Raw genomic sequence first — 17,614 nt, forward strand, 5'->3', positions numbered from 1 at the left:
ATCCACATTCAGACCAAAATATCTGACTTCCTGTTGGTCAGATCTAATGACTATAAGTAGAAAGTTGTCCAGCTCCAAACATTTTGAAAATGACAGACGTCCTGCTGCCAGTTGGTAGCGCTATCTCGCTATATTGGCCTCTTACAACGAACACACAGTTGAAGTTTCATCAAGATCAGTTAATGTATGCAGAAGTTATTACACACTTCCTGTTTACCTTTTTCGCTGTAAATTCATTTCCTCGCCACGGCCAAACCATTCGAGATATCAAACATCCGCTGGAAATTTATCATCCTCAATGCCTTAACTTCATGCACACCGAGTTTGGTGGCGATTGGATGAATTCCCTTGGAGGAATATATCACATTCCAGAGCAAGCATTTTCCAAACAACCCTAAATAGCTGACTTCCTTTTGGGCTGGCGTAAAAAGTAAAAGTTGTTTGGCTTGATGAGATCTATACTGCCGTGCAAAGGCAAAAGACCGTAACTTCGTTTTTGGTCGAAAATGAGTTATTTATATTTTTGGCACATTCAAGACCTTCTTTATCATGTGGATAAGTATCTTGAATCAATTCCGTTTTTTTTTCGAGAAAATAATGATTTGTCTTAACAGTAACTTCCAAAAGCCCATGAGAAACCAAGGCAGAACACCGTAACATCAGTTACCGCTCTTTGGCTTTGTTTTGGAACGCTCAAATTACGAGTTACGGTGCTCTGCCTTTGTTTAGCCGCGCGTCAATATGAAGTTACTGTGCCGGTGTTCAATCAAATAATGCTACCTACCAGATTGTACGGTTATCTGCCTTTGTTTTAATGTCCATTAAAATTTAAATTACGGTGTAGCCTGTGTACTTTGTACAGCTGCCATCAGTCGCTCTAACTTCTGATGTTCTCAGAGCGGTCAGAACATTTAGTATGGTCTGCTCCATCGACAAACGTGCGATATCGATCGCGAAGGATTATGCAGAGTTGACAGAAAAACGTTACACATTGCCGTATCAGATGAATACAACCAAGAATTAAAGCTTGGCAAACTAGCTGGCAGAGTGCCAAAACTTCGCCTTCAGCCCCGCCCTAAACGCGGTCGATCGAGTCAACGCTGGACTAATAGGTATTTTGTCATGTCAAATGTATTAATAATGCCATCAGAATGCAACCAAAGCACAGGATAGCAATAAGTAGATGGCTATAAATAATTGTAAATCATACAAAATAAATGCCATGATCACTAGATTTTATACAGGTGTTACTATAATGATTTTGTTAATGGTGATCAGCAACTAAATATTGATAATGTGGAAGTTACTGCCTTTTGCCTTGGCATGACTTCTCACTTTTTGCTGACAATACAAAGGCAGAGTACAGTAACTTTAAAATAGTGGTCAAAAGTCAAGTTTGAGCTCAAGATTTTTTTATGTATATAATTTCCATTACTAAAACATCTATTTGCCAGATTTCCAGTGTCCTACCTATAATTAATTTGGCGGGACAACTAAAAATCTTTAAAGTCATTTTTCTCAGTTCCACACTCTAGCGACTTAAGGTCTTTTGCCTTTGTAGGGCAGTATATGTGTACCGAGTTTCAGACTAATTCATGCTAGAATGTATGATATATGGACCAAATTTTCGGACCCCATTTAAGGGAGCGCTGTTGAGCCCCCCTGCCACGCCCAGGTACCAGTTTCAGCCCGGCTCTGATGGCCGCGGGTTCTGACCTGTGTGCAAAGTTTCAAGAGTTTTCGAACAAGTTAAGGGCCCCAAAAGTGCCCGAGAAGTTGTAAAAAAAAAAAGAAAACAATATAGAATTAAAAAAAAATCTTAGGAGAAACTTTCAGGGCTTGGACCCTAATAATAATAATAATAATAGAAAAAAAAATAATCCTTAGGAAAACAATAGGGCCTTCAGACTTGGGCACTAACTAGTAATAATAATAATAATAATAATAATACAAATTTAAACTTTAGGTTTTAAGGAATAATCACACAATTTTTCATCCATGTTTTAATTTTAATAGTAAACCTCTGTTTTGAAGCACTTTGCCAAAAAATAAAAGGAATTGTAAATTATTTTCCGATTACATTTTAAATGATATGTCAATTTGTTGATGGTGCACACACACTCACATATGTACAATTGTACAATCAGGGTGCGAACTGCACCATACCCCCCCCCCCCCCCCCCCTCCAAAATCACTGACCCCCCTGAAGGCCATTGTGTAATTCACACCCGGATTAGACGCTTCTTGATTATTAAAATTGAATTAAACCATTAAATAGAAAAAAATAAAACCGATTTCATATGGCCGTAAAAATGTTAAGTTGTATACGTAGTAATTTAAATTAATTAGACATGCTTTTTGATTATAAGAGTAAAAATTTAAGCAAGTAATCACTGTTATAATTATGCCCCCTTAAGCCCTGTATTTTAATTTTACAGCCATGAAGTCCTCAACAATTTTAGATCAAATCTGATGAAGAAGTTTGAGTGTCTGTATGAGGGAACGGCACAGCAGGGAAACCCAACACTCCTGAATGAGATTTACACAGAGCTCTACATCACAGAGAGTGAGAGTGGAGAGATCAGTAATGAACATGAGGTGAGACAGATTGAGACACAATCCAGAAGAGCAGCAACAGAGGACACACCGATCAAATGCAATGACATCTTTAGACCTTTACCTGGACAAGACAAACCCATCAGAACTGTGCTGACAAAGGGAGTCGCTGGCATTGGAAAAACAGTCTCTGTGCAGAAGTTCATCCTGGACTGGGCTGAAGAGAAAGAGAATCAGGACGTCCAGCTCATATTTCCACTTCCTTTCAGAGAGATCAATTTGATCAAGGACAAAACACTCAGTCTTTCAGATCTTCTTCATGTCTTTTTCCCTGAAACTAAAGAAATAGAAATATCCAAAGACAAATATAAAGTGTTGTTCATCTTTGATGGTCTGGATGAGTGTCGTCTTCCCTTAAATTTCAAAAAGAATCAGACTTTACGAGATGCAAACAAAAATAAATCACTGGACGTGCTGCTGACGAACCTCATTGTGGGGAATCTGCTTCCCTCTGCTCTCATCTGGATCACCTCCAGACCAGCAGCAGCCGATCTCGTCCCCTCTGAGTGTGTCCATCGAGCGACAGAGGTACGAGGCTTCAATGATCCACAGAAGGAGGAATACTTCAGGAAGAGAATCAGTGATCCGAGTCTGGCAAATACAATCATCTCACACCTGAAGTCATCAAGGAGCCTCTTCATCATGTGCCACATCCCAGTGTTCTGCTGGATCTCAGCCACTGTTCTGGAGAAGATGTTGAGCGAAGCAGAGACTGGAGAGATTCCCAAGACTCTCACTCAGATGTACACACACTTCCTGATCCTTCAGACCAACATCAAACATGAGAAGGACTATGAGAAGAACGTGACAGATGAAGACCTGATCCTCAAACTGGGGAAAGTGGCTTTTCAGCAGCTTGTGAAAGGCAATGTGATCTTCTATGAAGAAGACCTGAGAGAGTGTGGCATTGATGTGACAGAAGCATCAGTTTACTCAGGATTGTGCACTCAGATCTTCAGAGAGGAGTTTGGCTGGTATCAGGGGAAAGTCTTCTGCTTTGTTCATCTGAGCGTTCAGGAACATCTAGCGGCTCTATATGTACATCTCAACTATATAAACAACAGCATAAATGTGTTTGACCAAATCACCAAACAGAGTTCGCGGTCTAAAGTCAAGGACTGGTTTCCACTTATATTTAAATATGTGTCATTATCTGAGCTGCATCAGAGAGCTGTGAATGAGGCTCTACAGAGTAAAAATGGACATCTGGATCTTTTCCTGCGGTTTCTTCTGGGTCTGTCAGTGGAGTCTAATCAGATTCTCCTACAAAGAATAATGAAACAGACAAGAAGATCTGACAGCAATGATGAAACAGTTCAGTACATCAAGGAGAAGATCAGGACCATTGACTCTTCAGAGAAATCCATCAATCTGTTCCACTGTCTGAATGAACTGGGTGATCGTTCTCTAGTGGAGAAAATACAACAGTATCTGAAATCTGGAAGAATAAAGAAAGCCAAACTCTCTTCATCTCAGTGGTCAGCTTTAGTCTTTGTGTTGTTGACATCAGAGGAGAAGCTGGACGAGTTTAATATGAATGATTTTGTTGGACGAGACAATAAAACTGAACAACTAAAGGTTCTTCAGAAGCTTCTTCCTGTGATTAAAGAATCCAGATCAGTTCAGTAAGTATCAGAACAATCAGTTCACTGTTAAAACATTAGGAAAAAAGTTCATAAATCTTCAGTGTTGCAGATGTTGTCTAGAGTTCAGTGGTCAGTATTTTGATGTGTTCGCAATGTCTATTTGCACGCTGTTGTTGTTTCGTTCAAACATTATGGACCATGGCAAGCAGATTACAAGATTTTTGTGTATAGTCACGGTGTCAGATTACACGATTTTGACTCCTAAAATTGTGTCGTGTCGTGGACAAGAAACATGTCTACACGTTGCTTTCCGACCAGTCATCGCGTGCCGTCACACGCACACATTCACTCGCAAACGCACACACACTCACACTGTCCCTCGCTTACTCACTGCATGGCGCACAGTCGCACACACACACTCACTGTTGCTCACGCACACTCAAGCCCCGTTCACACTGCCAGCAACACGCAGCGAAAAAGCGACATGATCCCATTTATTTCAAGGGAGCGCTGGCGACTTCCGGCGACACGAGCTAACGGCGCTGATCCACTTGTCCGTGCGACACTTCTGTCGCGCCGCGCTCCACTATATTCCTATGGGTGACGTCAAGCGACTTTGTCGCACCCGCAAAGCATTCCGGGAAGGCGGCGCTTCATTTGAAAAAGTGCTGCGCGTCAAAAAGCTGGCCGATGCCCATCTTTATGCAAATGAATTCCGTTAAACGCGGCGCGTCTATCCAATAGAAGAACAGCATATGGAGACGGAGGGAAGTCTCTCGCTGGTCCTCTGTTCTAATACGCTACATTTCCCGCTCGGTCAGAACCACGCCCATAGCGGTAAACGCCCTCAACGTACCAATGTGGGGAGGCGTCGCGACACCATGCGACAGTCGTGTCGGACAAGTGGATCAGCGCCGTAAGCTGCGTTCACACTACACGCGACCAAGCGACGCGATACCATTCATTTTCAATGGGAAGCGTATGAAGGTAAAATGATGCCATAAAGTATTGCATGCGCAGGGTAAGATTTGTGAAAGTGTACATAAGATTGCAAGCGTAAATTAAATTTGCATGCGCAAGAGAAGATTTGTAAAGGTGTAAATCGCCTTTCAAGTGTAAGAAAAAAATATTTGCAGCATTTAACTGTTATTCGTAAGTGTAATTCATATATTGTGAAGCTGCAGCTTCATGCTAACGCAAAATAAATAGGATCTGTATTCCTCTGACTTCCATTTTTCCGCGCGAACACTTTTGGCACGGTTTTTGCGCTCAAATACGGCCAAAAGTATTGCAGGCCCGTGAACAGCAATTTGCGACCGAAAACAACAGAGTTAGGAACTGCAAAACAGATTCACTGCATAAAATCAAACTTTGTGTAAAAAATAAACTGTTGCAAATGTCTAAATGTGTGCATAGGGCAACAAAGTTCCCGAAATAACCCGATTTGTACAGTTGCGTCTTTCTTTTACCTGCGCTTCCAGTTTTGGCACGATTCTCGTTTTGCAAGCGCGAAGAGGAGGGCGGGTCCACCTTCTTCATGTAGCCAATCAGATGAGCTTCTCGCTGACTCTAGGTTTACTCTTATCTGATTGGTTCAATAAACACGCCAGTCACCAGAACACATCTTTATCTTCATTTGGCTCAGAAACCTTCTGGTTGCCGAAATGGTACTTTTAATGCACACATACATGTTAAATAAATAGATAAACAAATAAAGAAACAACTAAGTCATGATTGCTTAATAAGTTGTGCACCATTAGGCTGATTAAAGCTGACTAACATTCATACTGAATTTCAAGCTGGTGTTAACGTTACTGGATTGAAATTTGATATGTTATATAATTGCAAAGTTACACCACTGAGCAGATGTTAAACTTTACAATCAAAACATTTAATACCCATTCTTTATGTAATAATACAATTCTGATGCAGTGTTTTTCACATCATGTCTCTGTTCGTGGCATTTAACACTCAATTACATATTTTGAAATATTGTCTTGGTCGCACTGCCAATATTAATTCTGATTTAGTGATTACTTTCGTGTGACTGATCAAGCTATTATATGTAGCTAGTATAAATAACAAAATGCTTTCTTTGTGTCCAGATTTGACTGTAATGAAAAACTGATACTAAATCAACTTAAACTCAACTTTGACAAAAAGTAACTAATTATGTCTGAATAAAAACCCAGCAACCAGGGAATATACAGCGTCTTGATATGTTCATATATAGGGCTATACAGCCATCTAGTGGTTACACGATGGCATTGCAGGTGATAAATGGTGCATAATTTAGAGATGCTCTTTAACACACGAAAAAATATTATTGTAACATAATAATAGTGGAATCCCCCAATCAGTAGACAGGTGAAATTATGCATGCAGTAGTTCAGATACAATTTTTTTTAACACACCAGCTCGAAATTCAGTATGTACTCATATAGTCATCCTATGGTGCACAGCTTATTAAGCAATCATGACTTATTTGTTTCTTTATTTGTTTATCTATTTATTTAACATGTATGTGTGCATTAAAAGTACCATTTCGGCAACCAGAAGGTTTCTGAGCCAAATGAAGATAAAGATGTGTTCTGGTGACTGGCGTGTTTATTGAACCAATCAGATAAGAGTAAACCTAGAGTCAGCGAGAAGCTCATCTGATTGGCTACATGAAGAAGGTGGACCCGCCCTCCTCTTCGCGCTTGCAAAACGAGAATCGTGCCAAAACTGGAAGCGCAGGTAAAAGAAAGACGCAACTGTACAAATCGGGTTATTTCGGGAACTTTGTTGCCCTATGCACACATTTAGACATTTGCAACAGTTTATTTTTTACACAAAGTTTGATTTTATGCAGTGAATCTGTTTTGCAGTTCCTAACTCTGTTGTTTTCGGTCGCAAATTGCTGTTCACGGGCCTGCAATACTTTTGGCCGTATTTGAGCGCAAAAACCGTGCCAAAAGTGTTCGCGCGGAAAAATGGAAGTCAGAGGAATACAGATCCTATTTATTTTGCGTTAGCATGAAGCTGCAGCTTCACAATATATGAATTACACTTACGAATAACAGTTAAATGCTGCAAATATTTTTTTCTTACACTTGAAAGGCGATTTACACCTTTACAAATCTTCTCTTGCGCATGCAAATTTAATTTACGCTTGCAATCTTATGTACACTTTCACAAATCTTACCCTGCGCATGCAATACTTTATGGCATCATTTTACCTTCATAGAAGCGGGCGACTTCCGGCGACACGCGCGGTCGCGACCGTTGGCGACTGGATGGGGCGTGTCTGGCGACGCGACAAAGTTGAGAAATGTTTAACTTTATGCAAATGAAGAGCGACTTTCGCGAGCGACAACCAATAGCAGTGAAGTCAGTGGAGCACACGTGATCCGTCACTCTTCAGTGCAGCGTCTGACCGAGGCAAGATGAATGAGAAGTTTATTTTAGCAGTCAGAAACTGTCCAATAATTTATGATATGTCTCTGTGTACATACAGTAGTGCTCGTCGTGCTGACTCTGAGGCCGAATGGTTTCGTGAACTCAGAAAGACCAGTATATTTGCCCATTTTCTGCAGTTAAATAGCCGCGATAGCACGCAGGGCACTCGCTGTTTCTCATTCATCTTTAATATTATGCATTTTATGTACTGATCCCATTTATATTTAGACTTTTCCTTCCAAAATGTTAGCTTGTAGCGGCAAGAAAACAGATTTGTTGTCTACAACACGTAACATCCATCACTGTTGATTTGACTGTAACCATACAGTACATGGCTATAATAAAATGATGCATGGAAAAGAAACTGTGGACAGTCTCAGAGAGTTTAATTCACACATTTAGTTCGAGTGTTGTAATTTTATGATGCAAGTTTAAGTTTAGTACTGCTGCAGTTCATTTTACAGTTTCCCCTGCAAATGTTGACTATAGGGACAAGAAAATTGATTATTTGTCAAATTCGAATGACGTTTTAGTAATTTATGACAGTATGAGTTAATCTGTTGATTGATCGATCGTTAATCCAGTAGGCTAAATGATTTAATCCACTGCTGTGGTAATATAAAAACACTCTCCCAACAGCATACTGTTTTTTTTTAGCCTAACTCCAAGTCAAATTAAAATGATATAGTTGTATCTGATGGTATTTTGTATAGATATGGCCAGACGTGCAGTCTACCAATAACATTAGAGCGACAGGGCGATATGCGATAAACGATACAAAACTGGCCTACGATAGAGATTTTAATTCTATTGCACTATCGCGATAATGCACGTTGATGACGCAATCTACCCGCGAAATTTTGAGCCACGAGCTGCACCCGGCTGCAACGTATCATATTCGTCGTCATCTTGAGTAAACATGACTGAAAGCGAAACGCGGAGGAACTGGTGAAAAAGATCGGTGCAACATCCATTATTTGTACTTGGTTCGGATTTAAGCCGTCTGACGAGCAGCAAACTATACAGAGTGCGTGTGGCAACAGTTCGGTAACACACACGACTAATCTGTTCTACCACCTCAAAACGAAACGTCACTGAATACCAGCGCGTATTCACAAAATAGTGGTGTAAACCTATTATTTACAGTCTATGGTGTAAACGCATCTCTGTGTGCCCGATTTTAAGATTCGTTGTTGTGTTGCTTTTTAACTGAGAAGACATCAGTTGTTCATGCTCTTTGCATCTTTTGTGTCCTTTAAGAAAATAGCCTAACTAAAACTACATTTGGTGCCTTCTGCACTTTTTACTGTCTATGGCATGGCACTAATGTAAATAAACTTTTATACTTGAAGCATTTTCTTTAGTTGACGCACAGGTGAACTTCGAAAAATTAGAATATCGTGCAAAAGTAAAAGGTGAAACTATATAGACTCATTAGGCTACATGCAAAGTGAGATAATAAAAGCCTTTATTTGTTATCATTTTGATGATTATGGCTTACAGCTTTATGAAAACCTTTTCACAACATTCTAATTTTGAATTTGGGGTTTCATAAGTTGCTAGCCATAATATAAACATTAGGGCTACTTAAAGTCTCTGCAGCTAGTTTACGTGAATTTTATTTATCTGCAACATTTTGTTGTATAATTACAGTTTTGCACAATAAATGTTCTCAAAACTACATACAACGTTTCTTTCTTTCTTAAAAAAAAAATACATTTAGCAGTTGTTTGGCTTTCCTTAAGGTCTGTGTAACCTGTTCTGAAATGGTTTTATTATAATTTATATATCGTGATATATATCCTTATCGCAAGAGGCTGCAATGTATATCGCAATATGGATTTTAGGCCATATCGCCCATCCCTAGCGACAGCACTACGAACGCCCACAAGCGACTTCACAGTAGGCTACAGAGACATAGCGACATACAGCGACAAAGTCGCTGGCGGTGTGAACGGGGCTTCACTCTCGCTCACATACTCAACCCGTGGAGGACCGTTAAAAAATTAAACATGCTAGTCTTTCGCAGACGCGCCTTAGGTTGTCGCCCAGACACACTGTACGAGATGAAACGATCGAATCTTGCGCCCCGACGCCCGTTGTCGTTTACGAATCCCCACGACACCCATAGGTCAAACGGATCGTGCCAAAATCGCGCTAAAATCGTGTAATCTGAACCAAGCAGGTAATAAACGTTTGACCTATCACACAAAGAACCTATTAAAGCACTAAGACATGGGAACATAACATTCACATTTTAATATTTATCGCAAGTTATCGTCATCGCAATATTAAACAATGTTATCGCACATCGCAGCTTTTCCTCATATCGTGCAGCCCTAACGAGAATCAATATCAGCGCGGTGTTTTCGAGATGCCTAGAGCTCCCATAGACAGTTATAAATGAGAGCTCCACGTCCGAGACTTCGACCGCTCCTACATGTACTTTATTAAACAGGTGAGCACATTTACATAAAACTAATCAATGTTATATAGTTCAACAATGATAAAATGTTAGAATATGATCTGTATGTTATTCTAATGTTGATCTAGCTTACTGCTAGTCTCATACAGACAAACTAGCGCTGCGTTACCTCACAAGTTTAATTTGTCTAATAAACTGACCTGTGAGTTGTAATTCTGCACTTGCGTGTAGTTCGGTAGAATGAAATGTCCATATTCCTTTATATCTGCGGGACTCGCGTCGTGTGTGGAGCTGAGCTGTCTCTTAGCAATCCCGACCTGCTTCATATCAGTCATGATAAAGACATTGACGACAAGATCCATAATTCTTGGCAAATGTTGCGTCATCAAACTACGCCTTTGTTATTGTAAACAGGTTAGCGACCCCTAGCGGCGAAAAAATTACATACTGTACATAATTACATAATGTCAAAAAAATTACTTGAATCAATGAACAGCAGTAATACTGCCCCAGTCTTACAGATCATTACCTAAAAAAAGTTGTTTTAGGGTTTAGTTACCCTTTAAACTGTGACAATGTAAAATTCTTTCAGGTATTCAAACAAAGTCAGAAAATGTGTGTATGAATAAATAATTCAGGTTTACTAGTTGAATGTTCTTGCACTTCAAGAAGGAATTTAAATACTTAAAATAAATGATAAAAGAAATTAAGACCAAGCAAACAACTGGAGAAACAGCTCATTTATCAAGTAGCTCAAATCTCCTAAAAAACATTTGATGTATAGTTTACATAGCAGAGTCATACATTAAAATGTTACTATTAGAAGACCAATTAAACATTACTTTATGTTTAGCTTAACGTTGAGTAAAACTTCATATTTTAATTTTACTGTGAGATTGACAATTAAGAATTAAATCACTGAGTATGTGAAATTAGTGATGGTTCTCTAGTAAAGTGCAGATTTAATGTGTAGCAACGACTCTTACATAACAAGAACAGCAATGTACAATGAGACATTTAAGATTATTTACAAATCTTTACTTTTTTTTTTTTACTTTTGCAAATATTTGGGATGGAATTTCAAAAATATATTGATATGAATTTTTTTTATTTATCTATTAATCTGTTGTGCGTATCTATTTTGACATGCCGTTCTGCAGCGTGTGATTGGCCATCGGTCCTCAGCAGCAGAAAAACGAAACTTTTATTCAATGGATTATGTCAGGGGTAGGCAAGTTCGGTCCTAAAGAGCTGCTGTCCAGCAGAGTTTAGCTCCAGCACTAATCAAACTCACCTGAACGAGCTAATCAATGTCTTCAGGATTACGAAGGCTACAGGCAGGTGAGTTTTTTTTCAGGATTGGAGCTGAACTCTGTAAGACAGCAGCTCTCTAGGACCGAACTTGCCTACCCCTGGATTATGTATAGCCTCGAAAGAGCGCTCCCTTTACAAACATTATAAAACTGTCACTCATCTCAGTTCACAATCTCACAAAGCTCCTTTATAAATAATGAAGTTGTCTACACTGCATAAAGAAAATCTGTCTTTTTGTTAATGAGAGGATTCGCGAGTGTGAAAAACTCGGCACTGAACAAAAAAGAGATCAGCAAACATGTCTGTGATTGGCTACATTTCTGACCGCTGCAAAAACACGTTGCAAATAGAAACATTTGACTATGAACCTGGATAAGAATTTTTCATTGTTAAATTATATTGGAATTGAAATTTGTTGGAAAGCTATTCGATAGTGTTTAACTTTTCATCTCTTTTAGGTTGAGGGATTGTGGCGTCACAGATGAAGGTTTTGCTGCTCTGACTTCAGCTCTGAGATCAAACCCTGAACACCTGAGAGAACTGAGTCTGTCTGGGAATAAAATAGGAAAATCAGTGAATCTGCTGTCTGATGTACTACAGAATCCTCACTGTAAACTGGAGATACTGTGGTAAGATCATATTTGACTCTCATGAATCACAATGTAAAGTATATTTGAAGTGTTCAGCCTCTTTCTGCTGCTGTGAGTTCAGATTATTGAGCTGTAAATGATTGAACACATGAGCTGATCCTCAATAACATGAAACTGCAGGACTGAGAGTCACACTGAAATACACACTTTCACACACAATCAACATTTCAGTCTCTTGACTTTAAACAGACTCGAGCTCAACACAGTCAGAACTGAGAAATGAAGAACATGCTGGATTCATTCTTACTGTTAATTATGTTCATCTTTCTGCATTGACACTTTCTAAAGTGTTTTAATTCTGTAAAATGAAAAAAACATGTGCAGTCACACGCACACGCACACACACTAATTGACACTCCATACATATTACATAATATAGATTTAAGAAAGTCAAACTACCCTATGTAGTGAATAGTCTCATTTATTAAAGCAGATTTTGCATAAGACTGAATTTTAATATTGTGCAAATAAGAGATTATTTTTCCTGATTGAATGATATTTCAGATGTTTTATGATCATGTTTTGTGACATTTTAGATCTTAATCTAATGATCCATCAAACATATTAATTTGTGCTTGAAAGCTTGAACTTTCTCTTTAATAATGGATTCACTGCTAAACTGATCTGATCTGAACTGAGAGAGTGAAGTGTGTGTCATTGTTCTCTACAGGCTGAGGGATTGTGGCGTCACAGATGAAGGTTTTGCTGCTCTGACTTCAGCTCTGAGATCAAACCCTGAACACCTGAGACTTCTGAGTCTGTCATTTAATAAAATAGGAAAATCAGTGAATCTGCTGTCTGATGTACTACAGAATCCTCACTGTAAACTGGAGAAACTGTGGTAAGATCATATTTGACTCTCACACATGAATCCAGGGGCACGGGAAGAGGTTTTTGGTTGGGGGTGCTGATTTTTTCCCAACCCCTGCTTAAAGGATGGGACTTTATGGGACATTTACCAATTTACCAAATGTCGGGCCGCACAAAAATAATAAATAACTTACCATATTTTATAAGTCGCTCCGGAGGATAGGCCTATCAGTCAAAAAATGCGCAATGAAGAAGAAAAAACATATATAACCTATAAGTCGCATTTATTTAGAAATTTATTTCACACAAAAAACAATGTTACAGAGAGGACAGCTCTCCGTTATGAGCACTCTGAAAGCGCCGCTAAGACTGCTTTAAAACTTCCACAGAGACATCAAACAGAAAGCACAAAGCCTGTCTTTAATTTTTTGAGACTCAAGCTCAACACAGTCAAAACTGAGAAATGAAGAACATTCTGGATTCATTCTTACTGTTAAGTATGTTAATCTTTCTGCATTGTTACTTTCTAAAGTGTTTTTAATTCTGTAAAATGAAAAAAAACACACGCAGTCACGCACACACACACTAATTGACACTCCATACATATTACGTCATTCTCTAATTTAGGGTACATTTCATGTCAGCAAAAAAGCACAAAAGCACTGTCCTTTCTCAGTGGAACATTAAGTGTCTCAATATAGTATATTAATTCAGTGTTACATATCTGTTATCTGCAGAGCTTAAATATTAACTGTTTTTACATTTTTTTAAATTAAAATCATGTTTTTACTTCAGAGTTTGTCAACTATGTTACGGACAAACAGGGTGTTATACAAACCATTCAATTCAGTCTTGCACTTGAAATTAAATGCAATTTAGAAGGCTCTTGAGTCTATTTCTGCCACACATACAATTGTTATTTAAAAGGATTTTCATAATCAACCTTTTTTTAAAGATGAACATGCAATGCGTTTATAACTGTCCTTATGGACCAGGATGTTTTTCATCATAAATCTCCATTAAAGTTATTTTTGATCATTAAAAAAGATGTTATAGTAAACTCGAACCTATGCAAATAAGTAGAATGCTTAAAAATGTCAGAAACATCAATATTGGCTATTTTAACTTTAAAAATCTAAGTGTAACCTAGGTGACAATGAAAATCACACGGTTGACACTAGTAACCTAGTTGACTGGACATATTGTTAACCATGGACAACATTTTATTCATGAGACAGAATTTAATTAGCAAAGTTGCTTTCGGTGAAAACCTCTTTTATTTTAAATGTAGAATTATTAAACAGTACAGAAATGCACATAATTCCACAGAGAATACATTGAAATGCACACTAACAACAAACAAACAAAACTTTCAATTCACAAAGACATGTGATGTAAAATCATCCTTTATGCATTCAAAAATCTGAAATGATCAAACACTACACACATAAATTCATGGGAAATTGAATATAGAGTGATCAGGAAATAGCTAGAGGTCAGAGGAGAATGGGCCGACTGATTCAAGCTGATAGAAGAGCAACTTTGACTGAAATAACCACTCGTTACAACCGAGGTATGCAGCAAAGCATTTGTGAAGCCACAACACGCACAACCTTGAGGCGGATGGGCTACAACAGCAGAAGACTCCACTGGGTACCACTCATCTCCACTACAAATAGGAAAAAGAGGCTACAATTTGCACGAGCTCACCAAAATTGGACAGTTGAAGACTGGAAAAATGTTGCCTGGTCTGATGAGTCTCGATTTCTGTTGAGACATTCAGATGGTAGAGTCAGAATTTGGCGTAAACAGAAAGAGAACATGGATCCATCATGCCTTGTTACCACTGTGCAGGCTGGTGGTGGTGGTGTAATGGTGTGGGGGATGTTTTCTTGGCACACTTTAGGCCCCTTAGTGCCAATTGGGCATCGTTTAAATGCCACGGCCTACCTGAGCATTGTTTCTGACCATGTCCATCCCTTTATGACCACCATGTACCCATCCTCTGATGGCTACTTCCAGCAGGATAATGCACTATGTCACAAAGCTCGAATCATTTCAAATTGGTTTCTTGAACATGACAATGAGTTCACTGTACTAAAATGGCCCCCACAGTCACCAGATCTCAACCCAATAGAGCATCTTTGGGATGTGGTGGAACGGGAGCTTCGTGCCCTGGATGTGCATCCCACAAATCTCCATCAACTGCAAGATGCTATCCTATCAATATGGACCAACATTTCTAAAGAATGCTTTCAGCACCTTGTTGAATCAATGCCACGTAGAATTAAGGCAGTTCTGAAGGCAAAAGGGGGTCAAACACAGTATTAGTATGGTGTTCCTAATAATCCTTTAGGTGAGTGTGTGTATATATATATATATATATATATATATATATGTGTGTGTGTGTGTGTGTGTGTGTGTGTGTGTGTGTGTTCAGTCCATATAAATAACATAGAAACAATTAATGATCATGATATGCCATAGAGCACTGATGTAACTTAGTTGAAAGATAGTTGACCGTAACTTAGTTGACCATAACTTAGTTGACAATTTCCATATTTTTTCCCCATAATAGAAATGGTGGACCTAGCCTAGCTAACCACATGTCATTTTTTTGAGCAGGTTAATGTAAGAATTCAACACAAAATGTCATTATAATAAATAAAAAAATTTAGCCATGACGATGTACATAACATAGTTGATGGTTAATAATATGGCCATTGACAATATGCTTTTCTACATCAAATATTGAAAAAACTGAGAGGAGACTCACCATGGTGTGTTTGAAATGGCCTCCACAGAGGAAAATGATATGACATGGTGCTGGTCACATGGTCTTGGGACAAACCATTTTTGAGTTGCTGGGGGAGGTTTTGTTCGTAACATAGTTGACCAACATTTTGTGGACACGAATAAATTAATATATTTTAAGTATTTAAATAAATAACTTATATTTTAAACTATTATTTTCCTTTAATATTAAGACTTTTGTAAAAGATTGTAAAAATAATTGATTTATTTTAATGATTTTAATGGATGTTTTTGGACCCTCAACTTTCTCACATTGAAATCGGACATGGACAAAACTGTACATTTAGGGCCATAATGACACATTTTAAGCAAAATGAGGAATATATTGCACATATTGTCTGTGTGATGTTATTTCATGAAGCAAGTTTACACATAAAATGCAATTTGTTTGAAGAAATTTGACTGTATAAGTATATTTAACATCAGTGGACATGCAGTGTACCCTAAATTATAGAATCACCAAATTACCAAACTACCCTATGTTGTGAATAGTCTCATTTATTAAAGCAGATTTTGCACAAGATTGAATTTTAATATAGTATAAATAAGAGATTATTTTTCCTCATTGAATGATATTTCAGATGTTTTATGATCATGTTTTGTGACATTATAGATCTTAATCTAATGATCCATCAAACATTAATTTGTGCTTTAAGTTTGAACTTTCTCTTTAATAATGGATTCACTGCTAAACTGATCTGATCTGAACTGAGAGAGTGAAGTGTGTGTCATTGTTCTCTACAGGTTGAGAAAGTGTGGCGTCACAGATGAAGGTTTTGCTGCTCTGACTTCAGCTCTGAGATCAAACCCTGAACACCTGAGAGATCTGGATCTGTCTGGGAATAAAATAGGAAAATCAGTGAATCTGCTGTCTGATGTACTACAGAATCCTCACTGTAAACTGGAGATACTGAGGTAAGATCATATTTGACTCTCACACATGAATCACAATGTAAAGTATATTTGAAGTGTTCAGCCTCTTTCTGCTGCTGTGAGTTCAGATTATTGAGCTGTAAATGATTGAACATATGAGCTGATCCTCAATAACATGAAACTGCAGGACTGAGAGTCACACTGAAATACACACTTTCACACACAATTAACATTTCAGTCTCTTGACTTTAAACAGACTCGAGCTCAACACAGTCAGAACTGAGAAATGAAGAACATGCTGGATTCATTCTTACTGTTAATTGTTAATCTTTCTGCATTGACATTTTTTAAAGTATTGTTTTTAATTTTGTAAAATGAAAAAACACACATTTGATTATCCATCAAACATATCAATTTGTGTTTTAAGTTTGAACTTTCTCTTTAAAGTCCCCGTGAACCGGAAGTTGCAAACGACTTTTCTCCAGTGCTGTGACGTATTTCCCAGTGAAACGGAATATTGAACAGAGGGCAGGGTTTTACTCTAGCGCTCCTCCTCTCTATCTCTCGCTCATAACAGACTAACGGTTTGAGGGGAGTGGTTAAGCGTTGCCCAAACCAATTCCTCAAACCTACGTCATCAGAGAAGGTCCTCCAATGCAGAGGGGAGGGGCATTTTCAGATTTTGATTAAAGATTACCATGGTAAAAAAATTTTTTTTTTTATATTTTCTTGCACGGATTAATTGTTCACCACAAGACTAGTAATATGCGCTAACAAAGTAAATAGGGTCAATTTTGATTTCATGGGGACTTTAATAATGGATTCACTGCTAAACTGATCTGATCTGAACTGAGAGAGTGAAGTGTGTGTCATTGTTCTCTACAGATTGTGGGTTTGTGGCGTCACAGATGAAGGTTTTGCTGCTCTGACTTCAGCTCTGAGATCAAACCCTGAACACCTGAGAGAACTGAGTCTGTCATGGAATAAAATAGGAGAATCAGTGAATCTGCTGTCTGATGTACTACAGAATCCTCACTGTAAACTGGAGAAATTAGAGTAAGATCATATTTGACTCTCACACATGA

The 17,614-nt window shown here is 38.3% G+C and overlaps 1 protein-coding gene across 1 annotated transcript in view; it reads left to right on the top strand.

Annotated features, from left to right (window-relative positions):
• Positions 1 to 17,614, top strand: part of LOC307167267 (NACHT, LRR and PYD domains-containing protein 3-like) — a gene marked incomplete at its 5' end in the record, with an annotated part of 92,982 nt that overhangs the window by 6,762 nt on the left and 68,606 nt on the right. The window contains one exon of the mRNA XM_079886253.1: positions 2,439 to 4,241. Coding sequence (XP_079742379.1) covers positions 2,439 to 4,241 — 1,803 coding nt within the window. The remainder of the gene's footprint in view (positions 1 to 2,438; positions 4,242 to 17,614) is intronic.

This window comes from Squalius cephalus, assembly GCF_949319135.1.
Source record: "Squalius cephalus genome assembly, chromosome: 11".
NCBI classification, from domain to species: Eukaryota; Metazoa; Chordata; class Actinopteri; order Cypriniformes; family Leuciscidae; genus Squalius; species Squalius cephalus.